We start from the raw sequence: 16,200 nt of genomic DNA, 5'->3' as shown, positions 1-16,200 counted from the left end.
TATCCTTTAGGATGATAGTGGAGGAAATGTTGGCACATGTCTAAATTGGACTGTTGACTGCATATGAGCAGAGTTTTTGTTTTTGTTTTTTTGTGTGTAATTTAAGGCAGTGGAAACATATACAGATCAAACAGAGGAGGCCCACAGATTGGCCTTTGGGGAACTCCATATTTTTGTTGTTGTTGAACATATAAATCAGATTTGAACCAGTTCAAGTTGAACCAGTTCGGTATAAATATTAAAATCAGACAAGTCAAAATAAATGCAAATAACAGAGTCATTACAGTTGGCACAATATTTTGATGGCCTGTAGATAGTCATTCAAAAGTTGCAAAAAAAAAATCCCAGTGACATCTGCTTGCACAAATGAAATTGAACAGTTTATCAACCTTTACTCTGATTCAATCTAACCGTATTCAAAAGATTGAAGTTCAGAGGGGCTGATTAAAGGTGCAGTGTGTAGAGTTTAGTGGATTCTAGCAGAATGGACTTGGCAGAAATGGAATCGTTATGTTTTTCGTTATCTAAGAAAGAGCTCTTAATATCTACATAGGGAGTGGGTCCTCTTCCATGGAGCTCGCCATGTTGCACCGCAGTGCTTACCACGTGTGAATCTGGAGGGGGAGGGGAGGCGTATTCATTTGGTTGCAATCTGTAACCTCAAAGGTAGATAACACTAAATCCTACACACTGTTCATTTAAATAAGAATAAGATCTAATCAAGTCTGAGTTAAAAACCTGAAATAAATTATATATGTAGTAATTAATGCGTGAATAACAAGGGTTTTTCCTGCAAATCACATTTAATGAAGCTAAATTTAATAAGTTAGGAAAAAAAATTGAAGATTGTGTCTGACAAAGAATGGAGGGGATGTTTTTAAAATGGAGCGCCTTGGTGCCAAATAGGAGAAATAATAAGGTGCATACTGGGGTCGGAGCAGGTACCCTGTCGATCTCAAGCATCTGATCTTCTGTCTAAAAGAGGAAGAGCAACAGAGGCACAGGTGGAGCGTATGAAAAACATCACTGCTGTCAGGGAAAGCCTGGGAACTCCAACTGAGGTGTCTCTGTTTTTATTTTTAGCATTTACGACAGGTTTTTTACTCTCAGGAATCTTTATACCCATAAAAGTCTTATGAAAAGTCTGTAACAGCTCACTAATTTGATGACAAGGTTGTTTGTTGCTTCACAGCATATCACGTTCACCACTGATGTGTTTTTTTGTGATTGCAATTCGGAGGTGCAGTCAGACAGGAAATCATTGACATTCATGCACCTGGTCTGCCACCTGTCACTGCTGGCAACTGAATGGTTGCTCTCTTGCACATCTGTTTACACTGTTGGAGACGCTTCACACTTAGAGCCAGTGGCATAAAACTAAAGTGATATTTGTACCAAAGCTGAACATTTTGTGTTTCAACCAGTTTACAATTTTATTGTACTGACACCTTCACAGAGCCCAGTTTGTTAACACAATAAAAACAAAGCATTGTTTCACAAAAGTCATTTTTTATCAATACAGTCATGTCTGAATATATAACACATGAGCACACAGCAAGAAAACAGACCTGTTCATTTGTTTTACACAGGTACACTGCTACATACAATACCATTCAAAAAGTACTGTAAAACATTACAACTCCTGTACGATAATAAATAAATAAAAGCACAAACATATATACATGGTACTAAAATCACATCAAAATACTGCCACTACCTTATTGTCCCATTAGGTAACTACAACAGTAATTAAATCAATTCATTCAAACATCAAGGGACACTTAAAGCATTGGCACGGGGACCTCTCTACACATAAAAATGCCCATAGGAGTTATTATGTAAATATACTACATGAATATTCAAGTGTAATAGTTTAGCATTAAGCATGACAGTATCGATAAGGCCACTTCATATAGTTCAGGGTACTTGCAGGAATGATTTCAGGAAGTCTTTCATCCTTTACAGCTTGTATAAAGTAAAAATGGGATGTAATGACAAGAAGTAACAATAATCTGAGAGTCTACAGCCATGCTAGCAGCTCTGTGAGGCTGTAGGCACAGTGTTACTTTGAGCTAAATGCTAACAATGCTAACATGCTGATGTCGAGAAGGTTTAATATTTGCATTGTTCACCATCTTAGTTTAGTGTGTTAGCATGCTAACATTTGCTAATTAGCACTAAACACAACTACAACCGAGGCAGGTGGGAATGTCATCAGTTTTGCAGGTATTTGGTCGTACATTGAAGTACTGGACAAATTTAAATTTAGACCCGAAGACGGCGCCAGTTAAAAAGTAAAGGATAACCAAAGTTATTACAATTCATCCTGAGTGGGACATAGATGCCTGTAATTGTTCTGTTACGCTCCAAACAGACTACTCGACACAGTATCAGCCTTTCAAAGCAAAGTCATTGCATCAAGATGTTTGCATGCCTCGCCTCACCACGTCAAAAATCACACAACCACTACAAATGAGGCTTTGTTATGTCATACTCGTATCAAAGAGGCGTCATGCTTGTTTTGGATATGGGGTGTGTTTCTCAATCTGCATTCAAAAACAGCTGCAGACTGTTTAAAAATGGTCTGTTTCAATAGCATAGACTTTACTGAAAAAAATAACGATGAAAAAAGTAAGACCGCTTATATTCTGACTAACTATTCTGACAATAACTTTCATCATGGTCTCAAATTTAATCCATCCATACAAATGCGATATCAATAGTTGTTCAGCAGATGTTTTGGCCGTATCCAATGCTTCGAAAAAACAAACCATTTTTAATACAGTTGCTTTTTCATTAATCTTTGTTTCCTGCATCACTAGTCTTTACCAAATTTCATGGCAATCGATCCAATGGTTGTAGAGACATTTCACTCAAAACCACAAATGTGAAGGTTATGGAGGCACTTGAGGATCACGAATGTGTGTACATAATTTCATGGCAATCCATCCAATAGATATATTTTAGTCTGGACAAAAGTGGCGGACCAACTGACATCCCAACATCCTCCTGCACCACAAGTTCCTTTTACATTTAGCAGTAACAGCTGCGCCTGAAAGAAGCTTGAATTTCTATGCTCCGATAAAACTGACATATTAGCACAGCTGCAATATCTTTCTTAAATCCACATCTGCGCTTCCTTCTCTTAACAAGAAATACTTGTGCTCCAGATAAAAAGGAATAAATGATGGCTACGGGCAGCAAGTCTGAAAAACCGTGGGACTGATGCTGTCACAACTCATCTTTCAATTCAAATGTTTTGTGCTTCATGTTATGCTCGGCTTGTAAATAAACAGAGCCCGTCAGATAAACGAAAGAGGGGCTGTTTACTCCACGGCAAGACAATCACCCGCTAGAGAGATGCAGCCTGATGTTTGGTTGATACTGGGTGTACGCTTTTCCTCCCTCTGTGGTAAATTTAATAAATACAGAGCTCGAGGGATGAGATATGCGGGACCTGAGAAAGGAAAGCAGTGAGGAGGGGACTGTAAGACGCAGAGAAGGGGAAAAGGAAGAAAGGTGGGGCTGCAGGGACCCAGGCAGTCAATAAAGACCACACACACACACAAAACAGAAAATAAAGAGACATTGAACACTCTGTGGTGCCTTGAGCTAAGGTGCATGACACATGTGAGATTAAATCTGAAACAACCTCAGTTTCTTTATCTCTGTTTCTCAGTCCGTGTTTCCAGTAACTCACCCTGTTACAAAAAAAAAAACAACACAAAAACAATCTTCCAAATATTGAAAAAAAACCCCGAAAGACTTTAAAAGACAACTGTTTTTTATAGAGAAATGCTTCCCTGGATTCAGTCCTGATTCTCCAAGTGCTGGGTTGGTGTTTTTAAGAGTCTGAAATTTATCAACATTCAGAGGTACACGATGGTTTCTTCCCTGCCCTCCTCCCCACCGCTGTCAGTCTCCAAGGAAACCAGTGCACTGAGGTCCAGCTGAGGGTCACTGGGATGCGGAAGCACCTGATACGGGTCAGCTCCGCTTGCTGTTGACGACCAAGTCTCCCCGATGTAGCTGTGACTGTTATGATCTGAGCGGGCACAAGAAAAACATAGCATTAGTACTTTGTGTAGAACAGACGCAGCTACCGCCACTGATAAATAATACATTGTTAGCTCATAATTGTAATAAAACACTGGAAAAATCAAGAAAAGATGGAAGAAATAGAAGGAATCCAGATAAATGAATACAATCTGACTCAAGTCAAACTAAAGAGACTTCATCGTTTACTATCCACTGATAAATAATCACCAGGTTGGGATGTGTAGCCACTTGTTTAATGAGCTCAGTCTAATTGTTTAGCCAGCCAATACCTACTGCATATAGATCAAGCACAGCTGCTGCAGCCCGGTCTGCTGCTTCCTCCTGCATTATATTTAGGGCCCTATTTTCGTGATGGTGCTATGACCAGCGCAAGTAACACTCTGGTATGGTATTTTCCAGACCTTGAAATTTGCTTTGCCCATCTGTGTGGTATTTTGGTGTCTAGTGCTGCACACATGGCGACACAGAGCAAACTATACTTGCAGCAAAAACTTAAACAAGTTTGATATAGAAATGAGAAATCTCAAGTGCAGATGGACTTGAACTTCTGTTAATAGAAAATATTTGCATATTGATCGATTCAGGAGTAGATGCAATTTTAAGAATTTGTATCTAGTTAAGTTTTTATATCTTTGAGTGGGCATGCCACGTCAAACACAAATTATTAGTTCAGGCAAAGTATTTTATGCCTTAAAATATGTCTTTAAAGTGTAAATATTTTAATTAAACATCTCCAACTCCAACTTTTTTTAATATTTATTTAAATCGTCATGTACTAATTAACTGTAAAAAGCCAAATCATCCACCTCTGGCTGCACATTTGTGGCACTGAGTATTCATTTTGTGACACCCTACACCACCCAGACAACAATATGATATCCTAAAGAAGCACCTTTCTGAGTGATTGGCACAGCTGTTTCAGATCCATGAGACCAGTAATGTGACTGGGCTGAGAGTGTATTTATTAATCACAGCACCCTCCGCTTTATATTCTATTTCACTCAACCCTTTTGCCCTTTGCGCTGCTGCACCTACAGAGACCAAAATAGCAGGTGCATTTTGGGCTTGCGTGATTAAAATAGGACCCTTAGAAAGAAAACAAAGATTTTCAAGATATCCATCATTTCCCCTCTACTTAAAGATGTCACTTTGATCATTATCTTTGTCAATATAATCAGTCATCATGGTCGGGATTCACCGACACCTGCCTCCTCACACTTGACAGCTGACAAGAAGAGATGAGGAAACCAGGGACCAGAAATGAGGAATGATAAACAGCCAAGATCTTGATGAGACAAACCTTAAACCAGATTACAAGGACTCAAAAATATTATATCCCTACCTCCCTCAGGTACGCTGTTCTCATGATAAGGGGGATTCTCTTCAAGGATCAATAACACTATTATTGAATTAAAGTATCTAAAAGAGAAAATGTTTGTGTGGGTGGTTTCTGGTCGGGAATGTCTCTGTGCGTGTGCTTGCATTCTTACATTTGTGTGCATGGTGGGTGCTGTCGAGCATTAGGGCAGGTGTGCTGTCATAGTAACAGATGGCGTGAACTATAAATTGCCTCATTGTGTCCCTGTAGGAAAGTGTCTCTGTTTGATTAATTATATAAGAGTCTGTTAGAGTAGCTCTGTTAGCCACCATATAGGCCTGGTCTCTGATAGATGAGACATCACTGTGCAGCCAAATGAAAAAAAGTCACTCAATCCTTGTCTTAGAGCTTTGTCCATGAAGTAATACCGTTTTAGCATTATTAATATGTTGCGACACAAATGGCAAATGCATGCTATTTAAAGAAAGCAATGAAAAATCCAACATGAGTGAATAATTGTGATCTCAATGATGAGCAAAATAATCATTTGTATTATTTAGCCGAAACACTATGGCCCGATGCTTGGTTCAAAAAGTCACAGGGCAGGTTTGGTTCCCACAGAGGTAATTATAAAAGAAGAATTGTAAAAGGTGTGCGTTAATCTACATACTGTAAAGTGCACCAGTTTCATCTCTCTTGTCTCCCTCAGCCGACTCATCATGCTCTCCTTCTTTGTCTGAAAAGGTGAGCAACAAAAACCTAATACGACTCATCAGATGAGACGTCAATTCAAAGAATTCCATCCAACTGGTTCTCCGAGATTATATTGTGCATGGACAAATTATGGAAATCCACTGAATGAAAAAGGGTGTGTGTGTGTGTGTGTGTGTGTGTGTGTGCATTAGAAGAAATCGTCACATGCTCAGGTGAGGATGAGAAGTAAGATCATACTTTGATCCGTGTGACTGACGGCACAATGGTGAATTTGCATTTGAAAGAGATTCCTTTTCTTTTCATAAAAAAAAAAAAGAGAAAAGAGATGCCAGCTTCCTCCACATACTAGGAAACACATATTCCAGTACCAGGTTGAAAAGGAGCTTTTCAAATCTGAGATTGCACATAAAATATGAAAGTTGCTTCTTAGAGTGGTTTAAATTCAACGTGAAATTGTGTGGAGTCTGAAGGATTTTATTCAGTATCTAATCGCAGGTCCTCATGGGATCCACTAAGAAATGCATTGTGGGTAGGTGTCAACTGGAATGCACCCTGCATTGTTGATTGCAGCCGAGTACACACCCCGGGCTTGTTAACAAGTGACTCAGATTTTCACTGGAACTCACTTGTGTGCTCAATAACGAGGAAAGGTTAATAAGCTGATCAATGAGGAAAAGAATGCGCTGCCCCGGTCTAGCTGGTAAACAACACCAGAAACTCTGCATCAGCCACAGTAAACACTGACCCCATTTTTACAGGAGAGGAGTCACATGCAACCTGTAATTTTCCCTGCCTGTCGAAATTATTTGAATGAGCGGCACATGAATGGATGAACGAGCAAGCATGAGAACATAGCTGACGCCTCTCGAATGAAACACATATTAATATGTGTCTGCATCTCTCATTCTACGTTCTCGCGCCCCTCTCCCCCCCCCCCCTCTTCGCCTGCTGCGATGACAAGTCATGCGGTAATGAGTTTTGTAAAGATTTTTTTAGATCGATGTCCCAATCAGTCAGGCATCGCCTGTGAACTGTGATTCACATGCTGTTGTCTGCCCTGCCAGTCGATAGATAGAGAAACCATTGATTTTCTTTTCCTTTGGCAGGCGAGGGCCCCAGCTCGCTGCTGGTGCAGGTGGAGATGGTGGTGCTGGGGTGGTTTCTTTGTCAGGAGACACTGATTAACTGAGAGGAAGGACAGACAAGGCCTCACCAGGGATACAGCCTTGAGAGCGGAGTATGTGTGTGTGTGTGTGTGTGTGTGTGTGTGTACAGTATTCTCTCCCACACATGGGTGAAACCAGCGTAGGCAGAGTGTTTGTTTACATTCGCACAGGTTGCAGATTTCTCATTTGTACTGAGCAGCAGACAGTATGATAACAGCGCACTACTGTCCAATACGAGATGCGCTTTAGCTGTGTAATATCACACCGTTAGCAATAAGATAAAGGATATTAAACATATCTAGTAATTAAATACAGTGGAAGGATTATAACAAAAAGAGGGGACTTGGCACTAAAAAGACTATAGCTATTAAAGATATTGACTTGATTTGATTAATTTGGATGGCTAAAGCCTCATATTAGTGTCAAAGAAACTGTTTTATATGGAAGGAAGACTGGATTTTCTCCCCCATCACTTATATCTTAAGTGCATTATGAAGGGATCTCTTAATGGCCAGTAGGAACATGAGGAATGATTACATCACATTCATTAGTCGATGTTTCTACGCCAACATACAGTAATTCCCCTCCCTTCACAGATGGTATCAGAAAGCAAAGACTGTCCAAGAAAAAAAAATCAGTTCTTACTCACTCATGTGGAAATTAGGGGTAAGCTGTGGTTTCTTCCTTTTATTGTTTTTGATGTTACTGTCTTTAATAAATGTCTTAAAGAAAAATGTCTCAACAAACCAGACAGACCAACAAATAGATGAAACTATCTATAATTATAGAGTCCTCATGAACTCCTTAGTTGCCATTCAATTTGCATTTTGTGCTTTGTAGTAATTCTTACCACTGGGCGTCTGCTCTAGTCCGAGCCTTCCTGCAGGACTGTAGAAGTATCCGGTCCCCATCATCCATCCCTGGGAATCTGAGTGCGGATTGTGGGGGGTCTTAGCTATGGGGGTCTGTCTGCTGTTGGATCTTGCCAGCAGGGTGTTGAGACAATTGTGTGCACTTGGGTCATTTCCTTTGTGACGGACGTGGCGGTTGTTGAGGCTGGTGCTGGCGAATGCAGCCTCGTTCACAAACACAGAGCCGTTGCCAGCATGGTCTCTGGACTGACTTGGTGCAGAGTCCTGAGGGAGAGAGCAAATGTCACTTGTCAGATTCAGACACAGAGCTGAAAGATGAAAATCAAGCACACTAGGAACACAAAGGAAGCTCATATTTTTGCTATGATGAGAGCCTCTGAAGCAAGAATGGACAATGACGGTTGGATGGTTTCCCCACAAGTAAATCCACTCAGCAGTGCACCTTTGAAATGCACTGATGCGTTTGCATGAGGGCTCAGAAAATACATTTAATAAATTAACTAACAAAACCTAAAAAAGGCTCTGTTGTTAGACTTCTAGATCTGTTTCTCTAAAAAGCTGTAATTCAAAAGAATCACAGGAGCCATTCACCCAAATTACAAAAATCCATTTTCTTACTTGGCTCTAGTGGCATCAAGTCATGCGAATACAGAGTTTTGGTAGCGCTTTATTTTACAGGTCCTTTCATGTTATACTAATTTCCTAAATATTTTCTGAGTAATTTGCAGGCATGTAACGGTTCATTGGGGTGGTAAGAAAAAACAAAAAAAAAAGTGTTAAGTTGGTTTAGTTGGTAAGCACGCACTGATTATATCTGGGTTCATGAAAAGTTGTGAATTTGCAAAAAAATCTTAATAAATTAGACTCTTGACATTTCTTTAACTAAGAGAAAATACGTAGTTTTCAGCGTGTAGTTTTGAGTATCAAACGCTACATTAGCATATTAGTTTTTTTTCTTTAAAAGTAGCTGCTGTTAATTCTAAGGTTTACGTTACTTGGTAGCATATGGGAAATGTGATTATAGTGTTTTTAAGAAAGAACCAAATATGTTAATATGTAGTTTGACAAATAAAACTGCACATTGAAAACTAAGTATTTCCTGTTAGTTAAAGAATTGTTGAGAATCTAATTTATTGAGAGTTTTTTCAAATTAACAACTAAGTATGAACCTAAATATAATGAATCAGCACTTACTAACTAAACCAACTTAACACTTTTTTATTTTTCTTTCTCACCCTCTCTGTAAACTGTCCTAAAAATTCATCATTAAATACCTGCAAATTACCCCCCAAAAATCCCAGGAAATTAGTATAAAATTAAAATAACATGTTACCAGAGTGTTATTTTTCCAAATTTGAGAGATCTGTCTCTGAGATTTATGCTTGTAACCAAATCAAATGTGACTAAATGGAATTTAATTTGTGATGCTGAAAGCATTGAAAACGTACTTAGTGTCTCGTGTCAAGTTTTTAATGGGAACTATTTTCTACAAAAGAAGCAGTCCCTACAGAAACTGTTCATAGTGACATCTATAGATTATCCAAAAAAAGGGTTTCAGTAAAGACACTTTTTCTGAGTACAAATTTTGAAGGCTTTGGCCACCACACACAAAATTCCATTGTATTGGTGTAGAGACAAAAAGCCAAAACTACATGATTAGACACAACAAGAGATAAGTCATTTGTCATTTGGGTTGACTGACCCTTTAATGTATATAAAAGGTGTCATTGCTGCGGCTTGGTCAGTTCTCCAGTCCCTCCTCTTGTCCTCTACTAATGCCCCCTCTTGCCTCTCCTATCTTCACATCAACACAGCCTTTCCTCCACTGAGTTGAAGCTCCGCAGCTAATTAGAAAGGACCTCAGAGCAGGTGTGAGCGTACGTCATTCGATCTGTCCCTGACCCTGTGAACTGCTGCTTCAGGCTAAAACATTAGCAGGGGAACATTAGGACCTCCACTGCCTCTGCACGCCTTTGTCAGACCACTGCTGTTAATGCAGCCTCCCCAGTGACTAAAATAAATGAATGGAAATAAATAAGCTTGCAAAAAGCCAAGAGAGCCTCATTACATCTAGCCTGTGAAAGCCCAAGGTGGTGTGTAAATCAATGAGGGAGAGAGGGAATATTGTAACACGAGTCTACTCATTTGTCTGTCCATTCGAGTGCTTTCTGCGTGTCTTTTGAACAGTCACACCTGCTGAACTAAGCAGCACAAAGCTTTACCCCGCAAAGTCTCACATAGATATATGTGCTGTATTAGCCTCACCAGTGCTGCTTTTCCATGTGAGGTACATTGAGACTTAAAGGGCACAGAGAACAGTGTATCCTTTATCCTCAATGCCTTCCAGCAGCGGGGGACATTTCACTGTAGTGCTTTTCAAACAAAGTGTCGATAATTTAAGTCTTTTCGGACACAATTGATTGGTTTCTTGGGCTGCGTGCCTCTGGTTTTAATTATTTTGCTGGGGCTTTTATTTGCAATGGTTTAATTATCATCAATCATTAAGATGTTTATTGGTGAGTGGAGCTGCTGGAGCACTAAGACAAATGATGCTGAAATAGCTCTCATTATCGCAGGTCATATATCAAGAGGGGATTGAGCTGCTTGTGTAAATGAGTGAGCCAACGTAACTCAGGCTGATAGCTGTCTGAGAAAAGCCTCTCGTTAATAGCTGCAGCTAAGGGCTCCATAAACACTGTATATCTACCTCACACTCATGTCAGGGTCAAGAAGTCAGGAGCATTACTAAGTTCTCAATTTAAACCTCAGAAGTTATTGTAAAATCAATAAACAAAAGAAAGGAAAAAAGTTGTCAGTTGTGCTCCACCCCTACCTGCTGCCCATCTAGCGGGATGACCATGTGAGGAATCACAGTGGGCAGACTCCTTTGCCGGCTGTGCCTCCAGTTCTGGAGCAGCTGTTGCTGGTTCTCCAGCCGCTCGCGCTCCCTCTCCACACTCCTCTGGCCCTCCCTGAGCCGCTCCAGACTCTGCTGGTACTCCTCCAGCTGTTCATCGAGCTCTTCCCTCTCTCGCTTCAGCCTCTCCGCCTCCAGGTGGCACTGCTTCTCCCTCTCCTCCAGCCTGCTCTCCTGCTCCCCCTGCTGGCTCTCCCTGACCTGGCACTCCTTCTCCCAGCGCTCCTTGTCTTGACGCAGCCGGTCCTGGAGACGCTGAGCCGCCGCCACCTCCTCCTTCCTCTTCTCCAGGTTACGCTGCTTCTCCTGTTCTTGTAGGGTGTTGCCCCGGACGCTTGGAAGGTGCGGTCGCTGGGCACGGGGGGATGGGCGCCCGTTCTCTTGGAGGAGGAGCCTCTGGACCTCATAGCAGCTGTCCTGGATGGTCACAACGGCCTAGCACACAAACGGAAAGGCAGAGAGATAGGTTTGATGAAAATGCAAAACCTCAACCACCACTTTGACCGCATGTGTATCCTCACAACAGGCAGTAAAAGACGGTGATTTGAATGGCAAAACCTGACGGAAACTATAATCAGGCTTTACTTTAATATGTTAATGCAACAGCCTCTATTCACATTGATCCCACAACTGCTGGCAGAACTGGGGTTTTCAGGTTCATATGCAAGAAGGGATACAGAACTTTGAATATGAAAATGGCTTTGTGATCAAAACCTACACACATAGCCAAGAGTGTGCGCACACATGCACTTATGCAAATACACACACACACACGTTCTCCCTAGATAAATTTACATTTTATACTAAAGAGCTGTGTGTATACAGTATAGTGAAACAAAAGACAATCTTATGTCTCCCAGCAGAAAGAAGATCAGTAGGATCCTTGCTCCCTTCCATTGGCTTCAAACAGCTGAGCAGAGTGTTGATTCTGTTTACTGAAGCAGGAGTGTGCAGACACATAATAAGCCTTTATCTTGACTGAGTATGACACTAACATAGCATGTATTTGTTCATACTGAGAATAGAGGAGGTTTGTTTGTTGACTTGCTGACTGGATGATAATACAGATGAGGGCTATGAACAGGATGAAAGGTGAATGAAATATTGAATAATGTACTCACCTGCAGACTATAGAGTAACTGGGTGAGGCTTTGGACGCTTTGAGCAACCTGTTAATGGACAAAATCACACATAACATGTAGATTAAAAAGCCTGCTGTGTTTTTCATGTCTGAGTTTTGAAGATTTCATGTGACTGTCGCAATTTTCCTGCAAAATAATGAGTTACACTCTACAATTTACTCACTGGGAACTGAAATGTTCCTCAATACTTTCCTCTCAAGGCAAGTCAGAGTAAAAATGGGGCGCCGCATTCATGAAACATTTGCACCCCCTTGAGGCTGCACGCTGTCCTACCACACTGTTCAGGTTTAAATTATCACACAGCAGTCGATAAGAAAATTATTCTCTCTTTTTGGAGTCATTTACCTCACAGGTCACAAAAAGCTGCAAACTGTAGCACAAATGTGGCATGGTAATTGGAATAAGTCTCCATATCCATTTTTAATGATGCAATACCTCTGGGAACCAAATGGACTTCTTCCTTTATTACAAGCTTATCAATGATTCATCACATTGCGACTGAAATGTAATTCTAATAGACTGAGCTGAATTATTAAAACAACTGTTGGCAATCTTGAGCCACACATTTGTGAAGAAATGGAAAGAGGTGACGTTCAGATGCAGGCTGTAAGAGGCTATAATGACCTCTAATACCTCTACAATACCCCCAGCACAACTACAGTAATGGGAAAAACATTACATCATATTGCTGTATTATTATTTAACTCGAAAATGACATATTTAATTTACAATTTCAATTTGTATCATGAGGTCAAACAAGACTCTCTATAAATAAAATGCATTTTATATACTGTACCAGGAGCTGTACTGTACCTTGAAGTCAATGTCATTTGTGTCTGTTTTTTGCAAGTGAGTTGGGGACTGAAGTACGATAGTCTCAGTCCAACTCCCCTCATTGGCCTCAGGGTCCCCAGGTGAGGCCTCAGGGTCTGAGGGGGGTTCCTCAAGTGTAGCAGGGCTGACAGGAAACACAGAGTCTATGTCGGAGTCCAAGCTGTGGCTGGATGGGGAACAGGCCTTCGATGATAGTGTGGCTTTCAGGTTCTCAGCTGGGAAACAAAAACAACACAGGTGTGAAACTAAGTTTGCATCTAAGCATTAGTTCATGTGCTTATACTCTGAGGTTTTGCATGAAGCTGGGTTTGAGTTTGGAGTGCCATTAAAAATGAGACTGCATTTCTTTATCGGATTGAAAAATGTTTCAGATTATCTCCTGACTAATTACTCACAAAATCTTAGTCAAGTTTAGCAAATCAACACTTTAATAGCTGTCCCCCCCCCCCCCACATATTTCTATTCTGTTGCAAAAAGACCCAGAACTAGAGTTGAAACAATTAGTCAGAGAAGAGAAAATTAATCTGCAACTATTTTAATAATTAATTCATTTATTAAGTAATTTTTCAAGCAAAAACACTAAACATTTGATGGTGCCAGCTTCTCAATTCTGAGATTTTAGTGTGTCTTAAATTATGGTGACCTAAATCCAGTCCAACTCATTCCAGTTAAAAAGCAAAGGAATGGCTTTCAAAGTTCTCTAATGTTTTATAGACAAAACAATTAATGGTGAGAATAATGGTCAGATTGATTAATAATGAAAATAATCCTTAGTTGCAGGCAAACATAAAACTATATATCTGCGTTTGTTATACCACAGTATATGTCTAACCTTCTTGCAGAGCTGCATTCAGCAGCGCAGCAGCCTGGGGCGGCTCCTCTGAGTGCAGCTGGACGAGCAGTCGTGGTTCAACAAGAGAAGCATCCATCCTCCCACTCAGAGCAGAGAGCTCTGCAAAGATCCGCAGCTTTTCCTCCAGGCTGGAGCAGATCTGCTGGTCCTGGCTCATCAGACTCTCTGATACACAAGTTCATATGGTTCAAGGATTAAGAATTGTGAAATGTTAACTCATAGGTAATAAATATTTTAAAAAATAAATAAGTCTTTAAATTCCCAAATACCTTGTATTTTATGGATCTTCTGAATACGAGCTTCAGCAACTCGCTTCTCCTCTTCAGATTCACTTGTGTATTCTTCTTCTTCCTCTGGACAGCTGTGCAGAGAAACATCATCAAACAGGTTGGACAAATTATTCACAAACAGGAAAATCTTAACATTTTGTCCTAAATATCCTTGTTTTCTTCAGTTTACAAACACACATAAAACACAGATGTATATGCACCTCTCTACAGCCTCTCTAATGAGCCTCATCCAGGTATTTCGTTCATCTTTGGATGATGTGTGGACCTCATACATTTCTGGCCCGGCGGCTGATGCGCTGATCAGAAACATCCCTCTCTCTTCATTTGCTACTTCTCGCACTATTAACTTCTGCAGTGCAATGACAGGAGGCTTCTGATCCTGAAGCACATAAAAGGTGGGGAAAAATATGATTTTACATAAGGTGGTAATGGCCTAACACAAAACAAGTCATTCTATCAGAATAGGTAATAGAGTGTAACATTATAACAGAGACACAGCTGATTAAAGTTACAGATGGTCATTTGTCTCCTTCAAATTAAACCGACATGATTAGTGCTGCGTACCACGGTGGCAAATGTATACTTCTGGTCTTTTTCTTGTAGGAAGATGAGTGTGTCTGTGAGAAGGATTGCCAGGACATCTGTGGAAGGGAGGACAAGCCGGAATACATTACCATGTCCTAAGCATGATTATCTATTAACATCATGGAAATGTATGTAAAGAGGATGCAAAACTGACACATTCATCAAACATCAGAGTGTATGTCGGTCTCACCTTTAAGTCGGCCGGTGGCGGTCTTCCACAGGAGCAGGCCCTGGTGTTTGAGCGTTTGTCCCGGACCCATCATGTCCTGCTTGCGGAAAGTATGGCCGTTCTTTAGCTTAGCTATGCTACGATTCTCCATGCGGTTCCACACTCCCTGTAACCTCTGATGCTGCTCGTACTCGTTGACACTCAAATCCACGGCCGCGATCACCTCTCGAATCTGAACAAGTGCTTTTGAAAGTTGGGCATGCTCCTCGGTTTCCTCTGAGGGGTCAGGAAGGAGAAATAATGAAAACTGAGATTGTTTTACTTGTATGTTTTCAAGTGAAACATGGTATAGTATGCTGTTATTGACCAGCAATTGGTTTTGGTGACCATATGAGCATATATCCAGCAGAGGGCAGTAGATGACTGACCTTGAGTATATTGTAGGATCCTCTCCAGCAGCACTGGGTACTTTGTAATCCTTTGGGTTACCAGTAAGATGCACTCTGGGATCTCCCTCCGTCGCACCAATGAATTATTACCTTGTTGCTTGAAAAAGTAAAATCAAGAGTTATACTACATCTCTTCTGAGCAGAATAGTTATGGTGCTTTTATTTTGGAATTGATCGAAAGCAAGCTAAATTTCTAAAATGTATGCTCTGGGAAGGTTAAGTACCTTAATGAAGTTCTGAAATCTTTTGTTATGCTGTTGGAGGTCTTTGAAAAAGCTGACCGCTTCGTTGTGACGACTGCAAAATTCTCCATACACCTGCTTCATTTTTTCTCCATTCTCATCTGAAAACTGCAACAAAATACACACATCTAGTGATGCACACCCTCACTGGTTTCCATCTATTACACCTAAGAGGAAGGTAGTCCCAAAAGTCCCTGCTCACCTGTTGAAGCAAGACATCTCCTATTCGTTGGATGAGGTAGTTCTTGTGTCCCTGGGGCTGGGCTGAGCTGTGTCGTCGCTCCTTCAAGGCAGTGAAGAAGGCGTAGTGGAAGAGGAGCAGCTGGTCCAGACAGGGGAAGACCCGCTCCACCGCTTCTGTGTCTAGCTGCACTTCCTCCTTCATACCTCGTCGGAAAACTTCTGCCATGATGTGTAGAGTCTGTAGGTGGTGAACCTCAGTCTGCATCAGCTCTGCATCAGGGGACCAACACGCATACGCTCAATGTGTGTGTCACAAAAATATCCATTAAATCACTTCAAAAAGCTTAGTCTGTTACTCAATAATAGCAATTTTAGCAATTTTAAGACAATTATATGTGGTTACAGCA

The 16,200-nt window shown here is 40.8% G+C and overlaps 1 protein-coding gene across 4 annotated transcripts in view; it reads right to left on the bottom strand.

Moving 5' to 3' along the window:
- Window positions 1-1,407: 1,407 nt before the first annotated feature.
- Window positions 1,408-16,200, bottom strand: part of arhgef28a (Rho guanine nucleotide exchange factor (GEF) 28a) — a 47,394-nt gene continuing 32,601 nt past the window's right edge. For all 4 annotated transcript variants that reach the window (XM_044333877.1, XM_044333880.1, XM_044333879.1 and 1 more), the window contains 13 exons: window positions 15,813-16,063; window positions 15,593-15,718; window positions 15,348-15,465; window positions 14,941-15,195; window positions 14,730-14,806; window positions 14,366-14,544; window positions 14,145-14,236; window positions 13,855-14,040; window positions 13,002-13,237; window positions 12,168-12,215; window positions 10,963-11,481; window positions 8,108-8,393; window positions 1,408-4,045 (listed from right to left, as the gene is read on the bottom strand). In XM_044333877.1, the coding sequence (XP_044189812.1) occupies window positions 3,870-4,045; window positions 8,108-8,393; window positions 10,963-11,481; window positions 12,168-12,215; window positions 13,002-13,237; window positions 13,855-14,040; window positions 14,145-14,236; window positions 14,366-14,544; window positions 14,730-14,806; window positions 14,941-15,195; window positions 15,348-15,465; window positions 15,593-15,718; window positions 15,813-16,063 (2,549 nt within the window). In that variant the 3' untranslated portion in view covers window positions 1,408-3,869. The remainder of the gene's footprint in view (window positions 4,046-8,107; window positions 8,394-10,962; window positions 11,482-12,167; window positions 12,216-13,001; window positions 13,238-13,854; window positions 14,041-14,144; window positions 14,237-14,365; window positions 14,545-14,729; window positions 14,807-14,940; window positions 15,196-15,347; window positions 15,466-15,592; window positions 15,719-15,812; window positions 16,064-16,200) is intronic.

This window comes from Thunnus albacares, chromosome 18, assembly GCF_914725855.1.
Source record: "Thunnus albacares chromosome 18, fThuAlb1.1, whole genome shotgun sequence".
NCBI lineage: Eukaryota > Metazoa > Chordata > Actinopteri > Scombriformes > Scombridae > Thunnus > Thunnus albacares.
Note: the sequence above shows the minus strand (reverse complement) of the source record. Positions and strands in the feature narration are given on the sequence as shown.